The sequence below is a fragment of the Solea solea genome, chromosome 12 (genome assembly GCF_958295425.1).
Source record: "Solea solea chromosome 12, fSolSol10.1, whole genome shotgun sequence".
Lineage (NCBI taxonomy): Eukaryota > Metazoa > Chordata > Actinopteri > Pleuronectiformes > Soleidae > Solea > Solea solea.
Window position 1 is genome coordinate 28313661 of NC_081145.1, and position 17463 is coordinate 28331123.

A 17463-nucleotide genomic window follows, 5' to 3' on the forward strand; every position below is an offset into this window, starting at 1 on the left:
GTCATAGGTTAGTATGTCGTCCAAAATGTGACTAAGAAGTCATAGTATAGTATGTCGTCCAAAATGAGACAAAATTGTCATAGTATTGTATGTCGTCCAAAATGAGACAAAAAAGTCATAGTATAGTATGTCGTCCAAAATGAGACAAAAAAGTCATAGGTTAGTATGTCGTCCAAAATGTGACTAAAAAGTCATAGTATAGTTTGTCGTCCAAAATGAGACAAAAAAGTCGTAGTTTAGTATGTCGTCCAAAATGAGACAAAAACGTCATAGGTTAGTATGTCGTCCAAAATGAGACAAAAACGTCATAGTATAGTATGTCCTCCAAAATGAGACAAAATTGTCATAGGTTAGTATGTCGTCCAAAATGAGACTAAAAAGTCATAGTATAGTATGTCGTCTAAAATGAGACAAAAACGTCATAGGTTAGTATGTCGTCCAAAATGTTACAAAAAAGTCATAGTATAGTATGTCGTCCAAAATGTGACAAAAAAGTCATAGTATAGTATTGCGTCCAAAATGAGACTAAAAAGTCATAGTATAGTATGTCGTCCAAAATGAGACAAAAATGTCATAGGTTAGTATGTCGTCCAAAATGTGACAAAAAAGTCATAGTATAGTATGTCGTCCAAAATGTGACAAAAAAGTCGTAGTTCAGTATGTCGTCCAAAATGTGACGAAAAAGTCATAGTATAGTATGTCGTCCAAAATGAGACAAAAATGTCATAGGTTAGTATGTCGTCCAAAATGTGACAAAAAAGTCATAGTATAATATGTCGTCCAAAATGAGACAAAAATGTCATAGGTTAGTTAACTATACTATGACTTTTTGTCACATTTTGGACGACATACTAAACTATGACTTTTTGGTGACTTCTTGGACGACGTACTAAACTAAGCATGAAGAACATGTGTCGCAGTAAAAGTACGTCATTTATTCAGGAAATACAGTGGAGTCAAGTAAAAGCTGACAGAACTATAATTACATTCCAAAGTATAATAACTTTATTGCATTACATCATTGCTTAAAAGTCACTTTTCATACATACATAGTGATGTGTGAGTATGATGAATCATCTTCTTAAGACTCACTGTCACTGAAGACACGAGGGAAAAAAACGGGTTTTAGCCATTGAACAAAAGACTCGCCTCATAAAATCTATAATTAAATCAAGTCCACAATATGTGCGTGACTTTATGTCAGTTTTAGATGGACATTTCTGGCTGAAAGATGCAGTTTGTGCAGCTTTGTAAACCGCTCACTCTCCCACACCAGTTAGTCCATCGAGAAAATCAGTGATTTTAACATCAAGAGAACACAGGATCCACCGAGTGGAACGGTTCGGTTCAGTACAGTACATATTTTTTGCATTTCCTTTAGGAATAGGACCAAAATAACCAGCCCCAACCATGTCACATGTTTGGTGTTGCCGCACTGGTACCATGGCCTCAACAGGAAGTCGGCCATTTTGAATTGGACGTCCATCTGGGCGATTGAAATGAATGAACTTGTCTGAGCACGATAATCGTACCAACATATAAAAACGTGTCAACTTGTACTGGACACATCAAAGTTATCCTAAGAATCAAAAGGGCGAATTTCAACCATTCGCCACCAAACAGGAAGTGCCCTGTAACTTTGGCGTACATTCACACATCTGTACGAAACAGGAGAGACAATGCTGCTCGCAGCTTTAACGCAAGTTGAGTCTCATTCTCCACATGTCTTTTGTCCCACTGATCCACAAGAGCTAGCTGTTAGGAAGGTCCATAGCTCCGCCCCTTGGAGACTCCACCATGTCTGGTTGGCTGGAGAAAGGCCTGGGACTCACTGGCCTGCCCCCGACCAAATACACCAAACCCCCCTCCCCGCCTTTCACCTCGACGTCCCCGTCGGTCCCTGCATGCATCCTGCCGGACACCGACAGCAAGCGCACGTCGGAGTGGGCGTTGGCCACTGTGTGGCGCCGCACGCCTCCAACCTTCTCCAGGTAGGCCTCACCCTCCTGCTCCACGAGCGGAGCTAGAGACGAAGAGTCGCAGGAGCCGTGGTGCTGAGTGACGGTGATCTCTGGCTGGTTGCCTAGCAACGACCCTGACGACCGCAGATGTCGGGAGTCTGGAGGAGGAGGAGAGAAAGGACGCGACATTTCAGTGTTCCTGTCACATGTATAAACACATCTGTGCTATGATGTCACAACAGGAGTCACTGAGGTCATGTTTGTCTGAGGAGCTGCAGCGGATCATCAACACTGACGCGCTTCACCTGTTCACCTGTAAACACTGCAGGTGTGTCGTCGTTCCTCACAGGTGTGTAGTTGTTGTTACAGGAGTGTAGTTGTTGTCACAGGTGTGTGGTTGTTGTCACAGGTGTGTGGTTGTTGTCACAGGTGTGTGGTTGTTGTCACAGGTGTGTAGTTGTTGTTACAGGAGTGTAGTTGTTGTCACAGGTGTGTAGTTGTTGTCAAAGGTGTGTAGTTGTTGTTACAGGAGTGTGGTTGTTGTCACAGGTGTGTAGTTGTTGTCACAGGTGTGTAGTCGTCACAGGTGTGTGGTTGTTGTCACAGGTGTGTGGTTGTTGTCACAGGTGTGTAGTTGTTGTCACAGGTGTGTAGTTGTTGTTACAGGAGTGTAGTTGTTGTCACAGGTGTGTAGTTGTTGTCACAAGTGTGTAGTTGTTGTCACAGGTGTGTAGTTGTCACAGGTGTGTAGTTGTTGTTACAGGAGTGTAGTTGTTGTCACAGGAGTGTAGTTGTTGTCACAGGTGTGTAGTTGTTGTCACAGGTGTGTGGTTGTTGTTACAGGAGTGTAGTTGTTGTCAAAGGTGTGTAGTTGTTGTTACAGGAGTGTAGTTGTTGTCACAGGAGTGTAGTTGTTGTCACAGGTGTGTAGTTGTTACAGGAGTGTAGTTGTTGTCACAGGTGTGTAGTTGTTGTCACAGGAGTGTAGTTGTCACAGGAGTGTAGTTGTTGTTACAGGAGTGTAGTTGTTGTTACAGGAGTGTAGTTGTCACAGGAGTGTAGTTGTTGTCACAGGTGTGTAGTTGTTGTCACAGGAGTGTAGTTGTTGTTACAGGAGTGTAGTTGTTGTTACAGGAGTGTAGTTGTCACAGGTGTGTAGTTGTTGTCACAGGTGTGTAGTTGTTGTTACAGGAGTGTAGTTGTTGTCACAGGTGTGTAGTTGTTGTCAAAGGTGTGTAGTTGTTGTCACAGGTGTGTAGTTGTTGTTACAGGAGTGTGGTTGTTGTCACAGGTGTGTAGTTGTTGTCACAGGTGTGTAGTCGTCACAGGTGTGTGGTTGTTGTCACAGGTGTGTGGTTGTTGTCACAGGTGTGTAGTTGTTGTCACAGGTGTGTGGTTGTTGTCACAGGTGTGTAGTTGTTGTCACAGGTGTGTAGTTGTTGTTACAGGAGTGTAGTTGTTGTCACAGGTGTGTAGTTGTTGTCACAGGTGTGTAGTTGTTGTCACAGGTGTGTAGTTGTTGTCACAAGTGTGTAGTTGTTGTCACAGGTGTGTAGTTGTCACAGGTGTGTAGTTGTTGTTACAGGAGTGTAGTTGTTGTCACAGGAGTGTAGTTGTTGTCACAGGTGTGTAGTTGTTGTCACAGGTGTGTGGTTGTTGTCACAGGAGTGTAGTTGTTGTCAAAGGTGTGTAGTTGTTGTTACAGGAGTGTAGTTGTTGTCACAGGAGTGTAGTTGTTGTCACAGGTGTGTAGTCGTCACAGGTGTGTAGTCGTCACAGGTGTGTGGTTGTTGTCAAAGGTGTGTAGTTGTTGTTACAGGAGTGTGGTTGTTGTCACAGGTGTGTAGTTGTTGTCACAGGTGTGTAGTTGTTGTTACAGGAGTGTAGTTGTTGTCACAGGTGTGTAGTTGTTGTTACAGGAGTGTAGTTGTCACAGGAGTGTAGTTGTTGTTACAGGAGTGTAGTTGTCACAGGAGTGTAGTTGTTGTTACAGGAGTGTAGTTGTCACAGGTGTGTAGTTGTTGTCACAGGAGTGTAGTTGTCACAGGAGTGTAGTTGTTGTTACAGGAGTGTAGTTGTTGTTACAGGAGTGTAGTTGTCACAGGTGTGTAGTTGTTGTCACAGGTGTGTAGTTGTTGTCAAAGGTGTGTAGTTGTTGTCACAGGTGTGTAGTTGTTGTTACAGGAATGTGGTTGTTGTCACAGGTGTGTAGTTGTTGTCAAAGGTGTGTAGTTGTTGTCATTGGTGTGTAGTTGTTGTCACAGGTGTGTAGTTGTTGTTACAGGAGTGTAGTTGTTGTCACAGGTGTGTAGTCGTCACAGGTGTGTGGTTGTTGTCACAGGTGTGTGGTTGTTGTCACAGGTGTGTAGTTGTTGTCACAGGTGTGTAGTTGTTGTTACAGGAGTGTAGTTGTTGTCACAGGTGTGTAGTTGTTGTCAAAGGTGTGTAGTTGTTGTCACAGGTGTGTAGTTGTTGTCAAAGGTGTGTAGTTGTTGTCACAGGTGTGTAGTTGTTGTTACAGGAGTGTGGTTGTTGTCACAGGTGTGTAGTTGTTGTCAAAGGTGTGTAGTTGTTGTCACAGGTGTGTAGTTGTTGTTACAGGAGTGTGGTTGTTGTCACAGGTGTGTAGTTGTTGTCACAGGTGTGTAGTCGTCACAGGTGTGTGGTTGTTGTCACAGGTGTGTGGTTGTTGTCACAGGTGTGTAGTTGTTGTCACAGGTGTGTAGTTGTTGTTACAGTAGTGTAGTTGTTGTCACAGGTGTGTAGTTGTTGTCACAAGTTTGTAGTTGTTGTCACAGGTGTGTAGTTGTCACAGGTGTGTAGTTGTTGTTACAGGAGTGTAGTTGTTGTCACAGGAGTGTAGTTGTTGTCACAAGTTTGTAGTTGTTGTCACAAGTTTGTAGTTGTTGTCACAGGTGTGTAGTTGTTGTCACAAGTTTGTAGTTGTTGTCACAGGTGTGTAGTTGTCACAGGTGTGTAGTTGTTGTTACAGGAGTGTAGTTGTTGTCACAGGTGTGTAGTTGTCACAGGTGTGTAGTTGTTGTTACAGGAGTGTAGTTGTTGTCACAGGAGTGTAGTTGTTGTCACAGGTGTGTAGTTGTTGTCACAGGTGTGTGGTTGTTGTCACAGGAGTGTAGTTGTTGTCAAAGGTGTGTAGTTGTTGTTACAGGAGTGTAGTTGTTGTCACAGGAGTGTAGTTGTTGTCACAGGTGTGTAGTCGTCACAGGTGTGTAGTCGTCACAGGTGTGTGGTTGTTGTCAAAGGTGTGTAGTTGTTGTTACAGGAGTGTGGTTGTTGTCACAGGTGTGTAGTTGTTGTCACAGGTGTGTAGTTGTTGTTACAGGAGTGTAGTTGTTGTCACAGGTGTGTAGTTGTTGTTACAGGAGTGTAGTTGTCACAGGAGTGTAGTTGTTGTTACAGGAGTGTAGTTGTCACAGGAGTGTAGTTGTTGTTACAGGAGTGTAGTTGTCACAGGTGTGTAGTTGTTGTCACAGGAGTGTAGTTGTCACAGGAGTGTAGTTGTTGTTACAGGAGTGTAGTTGTTGTTACAGGAGTGTAGTTGTCACAGGTGTGTAGTTGTTGTCACAGGTGTGTAGTTGTTGTCAAAGGTGTGTAGTTGTTGTCACAGGTGTGTAGTTGTTGTTACAGGAATGTGGTTGTTGTCACAGGTGTGTAGTTGTTGTCAAAGGTGTGTAGTTGTTGTCATTGGTGTGTAGTTGTTGTCACAGGTGTGTAGTTGTTGTTACAGGAGTGTAGTTGTTGTCACAGGTGTGTAGTCGTCACAGGTGTGTGGTTGTTGTCACAGGTGTGTGGTTGTTGTCACAGGTGTGTAGTTGTTGTCACAGGTGTGTAGTTGTTGTTACAGGAGTGTAGTTGTTGTCACAGGTGTGTAGTTGTTGTCAAAGGTGTGTAGTTGTTGTCACAGGTGTGTAGTTGTTGTCAAAGGTGTGTAGTTGTTGTCACAGGTGTGTAGTTGTTGTTACAGGAGTGTGGTTGTTGTCACAGGTGTGTAGTTGTTGTCAAAGGTGTGTAGTTGTTGTCACAGGTGTGTAGTTGTTGTTACAGGAGTGTGGTTGTTGTCACAGGTGTGTAGTTGTTGTCACAGGTGTGTAGTCGTCACAGGTGTGTGGTTGTTGTCACAGGTGTGTGGTTGTTGTCACAGGTGTGTAGTTGTTGTCACAGGTGTGTAGTTGTTGTTACAGTAGTGTAGTTGTTGTCACAGGTGTGTAGTTGTTGTCACAAGTTTGTAGTTGTTGTCACAGGTGTGTAGTTGTCACAGGTGTGTAGTTGTTGTTACAGGAGTGTAGTTGTTGTCACAGGAGTGTAGTTGTTGTCACAAGTTTGTAGTTGTTGTCACAAGTTTGTAGTTGTTGTCACAGGTGTGTAGTTGTTGTCACAAGTTTGTAGTTGTTGTCACAGGTGTGTAGTTGTCACAGGTGTGTAGTTGTTGTTACAGGAGTGTAGTTGTTGTCACAGGTGTGTAGTTGTCACAGGTGTGTAGTTGTTGTTACAGGAGTGTAGTTGTTGTCACAGGAGTGTAGTTGTCACAGGTGTGTAGTCAGTGTGCAGTAGACAGAGCAGAAGTGTGTGTGTGTGCTCTTGATAACTAAGCGGCTCACCTTCCTGCTGAGAGGATTTAAACAGCACATTAGCGACCTTTGACCTTTGACCTCTGGTCCCCTCCACAGTCAGTATCACAGGTTCTCACCTGACAGCAGCTGGTTGTTGTTGTTGTTGTTGTGCAGAGTGTTGCTGACGTACGGAGCCACGACGACGGACACCAGACGCTCCAGCTGATAATACTCCAGACTGGGAACGCTGGACTCATGGACACCCTGACAGACAGACAGACAGACAGACAGACAGACACTCGTATACTGCTGCACTGGGAACGCTGGACTCATGGACACCCTGACAGACAGACAGACAGACAGACAGACAGACAGACAGACACTCATATACTGCTGCACTGGGAACGCTGGACTCATGGACACCCTGACAGTCAGACAGTCAGACAGACAGACAGACAAACAGACACTCATATACTGCTGCACTGGGAACACTGGACTCATGGACACCCTGACAGACAGACAGACAGACAGACAGACACTCATATACTGCTGCACTGGGAACGCTGGACTCATGGACACCCTGACAGACAGACAGACAGACAGACAGACAGACAGACACTCATATACTGCTGCGGAGCGAGCGTCCAATCACAGACAAAGATTCACCGCAGCGTCCCACGTTTGAGACGTCAGCTTCATAACAGCCAGGTGGTGCTCATTAAAGGGTTAATCTGTGTGTGTGTGTGTGTGTGTGTGTACCTGCAGCACCAGCAGCATCTGTGTAACAGGTGGAGGGATGGAGGCAGCAGCAGCACCCAGAGTTTCCTCCAGGTGGAGCTTCAAAAGCACCAGGTCTCTGAAGGCCAGGAGAGCCATCTGTCGGACTGTCAGCTCCTGACCCTGAACACAACACAGGTCCAGGGTTAATCCACTCACCTGACTCAAAGACAGACAGAGATTAGGTGAAGTGAGGGAGATAGAGAGTGTGTGTGTGTGTGTGTGTGTGTGTGTTACTTGGACAGGGTAGAAGATGGCCTGCAGGGTGGGGAGGGTCTCTGTAAAGAATCTGTCCCACAAGTCTGCAAGGACAACAAGCTGTTCGTCACCTATGGGGACAAATGCACACGTTCACGTCACCGTCTTCATTTAGATTCGAAGAACTTCATCTACCTGGATTTCCTACATTTGGAACAATAAGTCGATTTTGTGATTATGAGTAGAATTTAGAATTATAAATAGATTTTGGAACTATGAGTAGATTTTGGGATTATAAATAGATTTTGGAATTATAAGTAGATTTTGGGATTATAAGTAGATTTTGGAATTATAAGTAGATTTTGGGATTATGAGTAGATTTTGGAATTATAAGTAGATTTTGGGATTATACATAGACTTTGGAAGTATAAGTAGATTTTGGAATTATAAATAGATTTTGGAATTATAAATAGATTTTGGAATTGTGAGTAGATTTTGGAATTATAAGTAGATTTTAGGATTATAAATAGATTTTGGAATTATAAGTAGATTTTGGGATTATAAATAGATTTTGGAATTATAAGTAGATTTTGGGATTATGAGTAGATTTTGGAAATATAAGTAGATTTTGGGTTTATGAGTAGATTTTGGAATTATAAGTAGATTTTGGAATTATATGTAGATGTTGGGATTATAAATAGATTTTGGAATTATAAGTAGATTTTGGGATTATAAGTAGATTTTGGAATTATAAGTAGATTTTGGGATTATGAGTAGATTTTGGAATTATAAGTAGATTTTGGGATTATACATAGATTTTGGAAGTATAAGTAGATTTTGGAATTATAAATAGATTTTGGAATTGTGAGTAGATTTTGGAATTATAAGTAGATTTTAGGATTATAAATAGATTTTGGAATTATAAGTAGATTTTGGGATTATAAATAGATTTTGGAATTATAAGTAGATTTTGGGATTATGAGTAGATTTTGGAATTATAAGTAGATTTTGGGATTATAAGTAGATTTTGGAATTGTGAGTAGATGTTGGAATTATGAGAAGATTATTAAGTCTTTTTAACTTTAATCTACAGTTGGACATTGTTGGCTCATGACTTTTGTGAGTGACGACGCTCTCTAAAAACCACCAGGAACTATCACTGATGGAGAAGCAAATAAAAACTGTGCTGAGAAAGTGAGAGATTAAATGTTTCTCACCAGAGTGGACGACGATCTGGTCCAGGACTTCAGACAGACCTCGGGTCAGCAGCTGGTTCTGAAATGAAAGTGTGTGAACATTATATTAAAAAACAAGTCAAACAAATGCTTTAATTGTTTATTTCTCAATGAAATGAGCATTTTTTAATTGAATATAAACCTGGGATAACAATGTCTTTACCATAGAGCTGCAACTAACCATTATTACTGATTCATCTGTCTTTCCCAAAAGTGGAAATGTTTTTGTTTTTGTCCTCAAACTAAAAGATTTCATTTTGAATGCTTTGTTTGTTCTGTGGAGCAAAGAAAGCAGCAAATATTCACATTTAAGAGGCTGGAAAAGCCCCACAGAACCCTGTTTTAATTATTTAAATGAATAATCCATGAATAATTGCAGCCCTTATTTACCCGGTAAAATCTGCATACGTAACAGTTTGATGTATATAATCTGTACATAGATTTGACTGTGTAATAATGTGCTTATAAATAATAAGTAATAACTGGGATAATAACGTGGCGTTGTTTAACGTAGCGCCACCTTGAGGGCGATGTCTTCATTTATCCGTCATGAAAGCACCGGCGTGTGAGAGGCTGTCGCCGCGGGCAGAATGAGCAGGAAGTGACATAACGCGTGACGTGGGGGCAGAGGTCACCGCGTCAGGAAGCGGGTCAAACTGTGCAGCGGCGGGATCAGAGTGGACAGGATGAGAGAGCTCGTCTGTCTCAGGATGTGGACAGGAAAGACACGTCAGCTCTGAAACTGAAACCACACGACACCGTGCTCCCAACTCCCATCCACCACAACGCTGTCCACCGCGACGCTGTCCACCGAGACACTGTCCACCGAGACGCTGTCCACCGCAACGCTGTCCACCGAGACACTGTCCACCGTGACACTGTCCACGGCGACACTGTCCACCGTGACACTGTCCACCGAGACACTGTCCACCGTGACACTGTCCACAGATACCCTAAAACGTGTATTTTTCTTTTACAACAGAAAGATTGTGAGCAGAAGTAGTAAAAAGCCAAAGTGAGAGGCTCTTATTTTGAAAGCCAGGTTGAATCCTCCGTCTGCTTGTTTTACACAAAATGAATGTGAATGTGTCAAATAAGAATAAGTACTAAAATGAGAGATTACATAAAACGTAAGCACTGAGAGGAAAATTTAAAAAAAACTGTAAAGGTTATACATAAATATAAAATCAGAACTTGTTTCTATTTTATAAAATGAACTCCTATTAATTATTTTATTAAAAACCTGCCGTAAATTGTTTTGACAGGAAGTAGTCCCACTTATTGGGTAATGGCATCGACAATGAGCAGGAAGTAAAGGAGCCGTCTTGACCTTTAATCTACGTTTGGAGTTTCTCCATGAATTGTTACACCAGCACCAAAGTCCACAGAGAAAATCAGTGACTTTAGCTGCGGGGACACAGGAGCTGCTGCTCCTCTGCTGCCTCGTGTGGTCACTTTGTGTCACTGCGGTCAATCTGAACAGAGCCTTTTAAATGCTGAAGTGACAAAATAAGACATTTGAACTTAGTGATGGAGGCAGCAGTGTGTGTGTGTGTGTGTGCGTGTGTGTGTGTGTGCGTGTGTGTGTGTGTGTGTGTGTGTGTGGGGGGGGGAGAGTGATCATAAAATCACATGTAAATGAATCTGTTTTTCAGGTTGAGTTTGTCAGTGTCGTCATCTGAACGTGGACATTTCACACTGCGTCACATGACCACCCCGGCCAAATCCAGAAGCTCGGGTACGAACAAGCTCACACTTGTGTGCTCTCTGACACACACACACACACACACACACACACACACACAGACACACAGACAGAGACACACACACACACACACACACACACACAGACACACAGACAGAGACACACACACACACACACACACACACACACACACAGACACACAGACAGAGACACACACACACAGACACACAGACAGAGACACACACACACACACACACACACACACACAGACAGACACACACACACACAGAGACACACACACACACACACACACACACAGACACAGACACACAGACACAGACACAGACACAGACACAGACACAGACACACAGACACACACACACAGACACAGACACACACACACACACACACAGACACACAAGTCTTCAGTGGACAGATAGAGATCTTCACAGCTGCCTGCCATCGTGGTCGTCATCGTCACGCCACACGTGAAGGTTTTTACTCTCACACCAACGACACCTGCTGCTGTCTGTCTGCCTGTCTGTCTGTCAATACACTGACCTCAGATCAGTGGATTAACTGACATGACCCCAGGCTCCAGCCGCTGCCCTGAACGACGCACACTTGTGTGTGACGTTAGGACAGACACACAAGCTCGTTCTCAGTAATCTGAAGAATACACAGCGTTATCTCACTGTGAGAAAGACTTTTCCAACAGGAAACGGAAGTCTGTCAACCGCTCACTCTCCCACACCAAAGCCCATCACTTTGGCCACTTTGTGTCACTGAGGTGAATCTGAACCAAGGATTCCAAACCCCGAAGTGACAAAATCACACATTAGAACTTAGTGATGGAGGCAGCAGTGGATGAACCGCTCCTGTTAAAATCCCTGATTTCCTCTTTGGACTTTGGTGTGGGAGAGTGAGCAGTTCACAAACTTCAGTTTCCTGTTGGAAAAGTCTTTATACAAAGTCATAAACGCGATAAACGTATTCTTAAGATATCACGGACTTAACTAAACTCTTGTTTGGACAATGCATCCTAAAAAAAAAACCCTGAACTATTCCTGAGACTCTCAACAAGGAGGATATAAAAAGTGAAAATACCTGGAAGTAGTCTGTGATGAAGGAGCCCATCTCTGTTTTAAGGAGCCACCTGTGAAGACACAGAGGAGCTCAGCAAGGAAGGAAGGAAGGAAGGAGCCATGTTTCCTTCCCTCTTCTTTTCCAGGAAACCTGGAGAATTCTCCTGTGACACTTCATGTTCCTTCACTTCTGTCTCTGCGACTCTCATTGATTCCATTACTGATCCACTTGTTGATCGTTATCCTGCTTAAATTATCAGCTCCTTTTTATTTTGAGTATTCACATTTAAAGAATCTGGAGCCAGTGAATACTGGATTATAATAAATCAATCAGTGAAGAACGTCTATGACAGCAGAAGAAGTGATTTTTAAAAAAGAATGTTAGTGCTGGAATAAGTAGATTCCAAAATCTTTTTATAAATCCAAAATCTATTTATAATCCCAACATCTACAGTATGTATAATCCCCAAATCTGTTTATAATCCCAACATCTACAGTATGTATAATCCCCAAATCTGTTTATAATCCCAACATCTACAGTATGTATAATCCCCAAATCTGTTTATAATCCCAACATCTACAGTATGTATAATCCCCAAATCTATTTATAATCTTAAAATCTATTTATAATCCCACATCTACAGTATGTATAATCTCCAAATCTATTTATAATCCCAAAATCTATTTATAATCCCAACATCTACAGTATGTATAATCCCCAAATCTATTTATAATCCCAAAATCTACTTATAATTCCAAAATCTACAGTATGTATAATCCCGAAATCTATTTATAATCCCAACATCTACAGTATGTATAATCCCCAAATCTATTTATAATCCCAAAATCTATTTATAATCCCAACATATACAGTATGTATAATCCTCAAATCTATTTATAATCCCCAAATCTATTTATAATCCCAACATCTACAGTATGTTTAATCCCCAAATCTATTTATAATCCCCAAATCTATTTATAGTTCAAAAATCTACCATAAACATGATGGAACTCAACCGTTAGCGGCGTCATTCATGCTGCGTTGTGATTTTACGTAGGTTTCAGTTGCGTACCTGATGCTCTCGTTGAGCGTGTACAGCTCGTTGTTCTGCAGAGCTCCGCCCTGGAACACCTTGATCACAGCTGATTGGACGCTGAGGGACACAAACACAGGTCAGCACGTCAGGCGGCGCTCGCTCACACCATTAAACAAATACTGCGAGTAAACAACACGTCAGGGTCAACGTGCCGGGGTGACTCCACTGCTTGACAGGAAGTGACCTGACTGCCACTTCCTGCCATACATCCTGCTCAGCGCTGTGGAGGACAGGACAGAGACCAAACCTTCAGACACTCACGGTCTTTAAAGGAACACAAGGTTTTCTGACGACTCGCTGTCGTGTCTGCCTCGTGTGGTCACTCTGTGTCACTGAGGTCGAGCTGAACAAAGGATTTCAAACAAGACATTTGAACTTAGTGATGGAGGCAGCAGTGGGTGTGTGTGTGGGATCTTCTCTGTGACTGTGAAGTCGAATAGATTTAAACTAGCTTACGTTTTATTATTAAAAACGTGATGACTCCACCCACTTTGAGGAGGAGCTATAAAAGCTCCAGAAAAGCGTCGTTAGTGGAGCTCGAGTACACGTGTGTGGAAGACCAGGACTGACGCAGACCCTGGTTTAGGCGGAACAGAACCACAGGGACCCAGAACGGAAACGCAAAAAAGTCCGACCTTGAACTAAAATCTGTTCTTCTGGAAAACATGAGTCAGCACTTTTTTTTCTCTCTGGACCCATAACAAACACAGAGTCATGATAACATCTGTCCTGTGTTTGTGGGATTATGTCAGACTGATCCTGTCCTCAGCGTGTCCTCAGCGTGTCCTCAGCGTGTCCTCAGTGTGATCAGGTTTGGGTCATGTCTTCTGGTATCATAAATAAGTCCACATTCACACTCTTGTGTTCGTACCTGTTCCACACGCTGGTGTTGGAGATCTGAAGAGACGGTGAGCTGGCGTGGAACCGGGCGAGGTCCGACAGAACCGGAGAACTCATGAACCGTGGCCTGGGCCGCCGGAAAGATCCCATCATGCACTGTGTCTCCTGTGAAGAGAAGAAAATCATCATCAGTGCTGGGTTGAAAGGTCAAATGTGTAATCTGATTACTCCTCTGGTAATCAGATTTCCATCTACAGAGGAGAGACCTGTCTCATGAAGACTGACAAAGACTTAGAAAAAGGACTAAAGACAAAGGCAAATGAAGACAGACTGATGCTGGCGATCACTGATGAAGACGTCTGTCCTCAGACCTTTATTTTTAAGTTTATTTCAGTCATGACATTTCGTCTCTGTCTTTTATTTCCGCGTCTGAAAGTGAAATGAGGACAAATAAGTGTCAGCCAGCGTGAGACAGTAGAGTCTGGTGAAGGGACATGCGTCCACACCGCTGCACAGACAGGAAACACATGAGTCAACTCTTGACGGTACGTTAGAGTCACAGGAAACGCTGGTTTCACAGCGAGTGCAGGGGGGCGGGTTCACAGTGTCCACACGGGGGGGGGGGGGCGGAGTCATGCTGAGCAGCAGGTGCACGTCTCAGAACAAGTATCACTGTTCTATCACAAGTATCAGGACTAATCCTTCAGATTATTACTTCAGTCTTTGTCAGTCCTCTTGAGTCTTCAGTCCTTTTGAGTCTTCAGTCCTCTTGAGTCTTTGTCAGTCCTCTTGAGTCTTGAGTCTTCAGTCCTTTTGAGTCTTCAGTCCTCTTGAGTCTTCAGTCCTCTTGAGTCTTCAGTCCTTTTGAGTCTTCAGTCCTCTTGAGTCTTTGTCAGTCCTCTTGAGTCTTCAGTCCTTTTGAGTCTTCAGTCCTCTTGAGTCTTCAGTCCTCTTGAGTCTTCAGTCCTCTTGAGTCTTCAGTCCTTGAGTCCTCAAAGGCAGTAGAGTCAGAACTCGACTACTTCTTCAGTCACATTTCATTATCACACCTTCTCAGATTGAGACGTAAAACACTAATCTAATCTCTCATCTGTCAGGCATGACGAGTTGAGCTCAGAGCGTGTGTGTGTGTGTGTGTGTGTGTGTGTCATTGTGCCGTCTCCTCTGATCACCAGTGAAGCGTCTCACACTGAGCATCAACACAAACACACTATTGTCTATTTGGCCGCGTTTCTGCCAAAACCAGAGGACGTCCATAAATACTGATCTGTGTCTCGCTTTAAAGACAGAACCACAGGGACTCAACCTCAGAGACAGAACCTCAGAGACAGAGACGGAACCTCAGATCACCTCAATCAGAACTGGGTCTAAAAGAAGAATAACTAGAGCTTCAAAGACTGAGCTACAAAAACAGAACCTCAGAGTCAGGACCAGAACCTAAAACTGTCTTTTTCTAATCTGCCAGATTAATAATCTGAGAAGTTTGTTGTGAACGTTTATTAAATAAAAACAAGAAAACGTCAACAGTGACATCATCAATAAGCACCAAGAAGATCATCATCACTGTGTGTGTTGAGATGGTGACAGGTTGTGCGTGGGAATGAGAGCATGTGTGCATAGTTTACCACATGTTGTGTTCACAGGATTAGGTGACACGTGCACACACACACACACACACACACACACACACAGGTCTTAAAGCCTCTCTCTGTAACTTCTTCAAATGTTTCACTCAGCGAGAGAAAAAAAAAAGGAAGAAAAGACAGTTTCATCTTCTGGCGAGGTGTTCATCGTTACCGTGGCAACCCATCTGTTACACCCACCGAAAGCTGTCACTGGGAAAAGGTCAAACGGCCGACCCCCACCTCGTCCCACCTTCACGTCCTGTCAGTCTGTGACGAGGACTTCAAACACATCGATCATCACATGACCGCGTCACATGACCCCGTCACATGACCGCGTCACATGACCCCGTCACATGACCCCAGTCACGTTTACACGTTACAGATGTGATGGAAAGACATTGACAGACTGAAGACGACACAGTGTCTCTCAGAATGTCCTCTGTGTCTGATTTCTGACACACACACACACACACACACACACGCACACACGCACACGCACACACACACACACACACACACACACACACACACACACACACACACACACAGAAGCCACTAAACTTTGGTGAAAACAGACATAAATTGTCAGAACGTGCAAACAATTTTATAAAACAAGGGTAAAATGGAAAAGTGGTGCAAAACGGCTCAGTAGCGCCCCCAATGGTGACACCTGGCGGGACAAAGCTGAAACTAATTTGGGCCAAATTCTACTAAACATGAACACATCTACAGAGACGACCGTCACCCAACAGGAAGTCGGCCATTTTGAATTCAGCTGCCACTTTGACACAAAACAGAGAAAATTGAATTGAAGAACTGTGTGTGTGTGTGTGTGTGTGTGTGTGTGTGTGTGTGTGTGTGTGTGTGTGTGTGTGTGTGTGTGTGTGTGTGTGTGTGTGTGTGTGTGTGTGTGTGGGATAATCCTACAACAGAAGCCTCACGAGGAAGTACTCAGAGAGACTAATGCAATTACAGAGAGAAAAACACACACAGCTTCAGTCAACACTCAACGTTTCCTCCTTTCACCAACTCAACACAAACTCAACAAACACACACACACACACACACACGTGTGGTTCATGTAGTCAGGATGTTCATGTAGTCATGTCTGGATGTTCATGGAGTCATATAAAGATGTTCATGGAGTCATGTATGGATGTCCATGTGGTCATATAAAGATGTTCATGTAGTCATGTATGGATGTCCATGTAGTCATGTATGGATGTTCATGTAGTCATATAAAGATGTTCATGTAGTCATATAAAGATGTTCATGTAGTCATATAAAGATGTTCATGTAGTCATGTATGGATGTTCATGTAGTCATGTATGGATGTTCATGTAGTCAGGTATGGATGTTCATGTAGTCATGTATGGATGTTCATGTAGTCATATAAAGATGTTCATGGAGTCATGTATGGAAGTTCATGGAGTCATGTCTGGATGTTCATGGAGTCATGTCTGGATGTTCATGTAGTCATGTATGAATGTTTATGTAGTCATGTATGGATGTTCATGTGGTCATATAAAGATGTTCATGTAGTCATGTATGGATGTTCATGTAGTCATGATGTTCATGTAGTCATGTCTGGATGTTCATAGAGTCATATAAAGATGTTCATGGAGTCATATAAAGATGTTCATGTAGTCATATAAAGATGTTCATGTAGTTATGTATGGATGTTCATGGAGTCATGTATGGATGTTCATGCAGTCATGACTGGATGTTCATGTAGTCATGTATGGATGTTCATGGAGTCATGAATGGATGTTCAAGTAGTCATGAATGGATGTTCATGTAGTCATGAATGGATGTTCATGTAGTCATATGAAGATGTTCATGTAGTCATGTATGGATGTTCATGCAGTCATGACTGGACGTTCATGCAGTCATGACTGGACGTTCATGTAGTCATGTATGGATGTTCATGTAGTCATGAATGGATGTTCATGTAGTCATGTATGGATGTTCATGGAGTCATGTCTGGATGTTCATATAGTCATGAATGGATGTTCATGTAGTCATGAATGGATGTTCATGTAGACATGTATGGATGTTCATGTAGTCATGTCTGGATGTTCATGTAGTCATGTATGGATGTTCATGTAGTCAGGTATGGATGTTCCTGTAGTCATGTCTGGATGTTCATGTAGTCATATAAAGATGTTCATGGAGTCACGTATGGAAGTTCATGGAGTCATGTCTGGATGTTCATGTAGTCATGTATGAATGTTCATGTAGTCATGAATGGATGTTCATATAGTCATGAATGGATGTTCATGTAGTCATGAATGGATGTTCATGTAGTCATGTATGGATGTTCATGTAGTCATGACTAGATGTTCATGTAGTCATGTATGGATGTTCAT

General features: G+C 42.8%; 1 protein-coding gene across 3 annotated transcripts in view; it reads right to left on the reverse strand.

The window, feature by feature from the left end:
- Window positions 1-982: 982 nt before the first annotated feature.
- The window catches only part of prr5l (proline rich 5 like), an 18824-nt gene continuing 2343 nt past the window's right edge, over window positions 983-17463 (reverse strand). The window contains exons 3-10 of one of the 3 annotated variants that reach the window (XM_058644388.1): window positions 13501-13634; window positions 12606-12686; window positions 11555-11603; window positions 8725-8782; window positions 7547-7638; window positions 7292-7432; window positions 6670-6796; window positions 983-2119 (exon numbers count right to left, since the gene is read on the reverse strand). In XM_058644388.1, the coding sequence (XP_058500371.1) occupies window positions 1752-2119; window positions 6670-6796; window positions 7292-7432; window positions 7547-7638; window positions 8725-8782; window positions 11555-11603; window positions 12606-12686; window positions 13501-13622 (1038 nt within the window). In that variant the 5' untranslated portion in view covers window positions 13623-13634 and the 3' untranslated portion in view covers window positions 983-1751. Of the gene's footprint in view, window positions 2120-6580; window positions 7113-7291; window positions 7433-7546; window positions 7639-8724; window positions 8783-11554; window positions 11604-12605; window positions 12687-13500; window positions 13635-17463 lie in introns of those variants that run through there. The other 2 variants (XR_009241798.1, XM_058644389.1) reach the window with 2 other exon arrangements.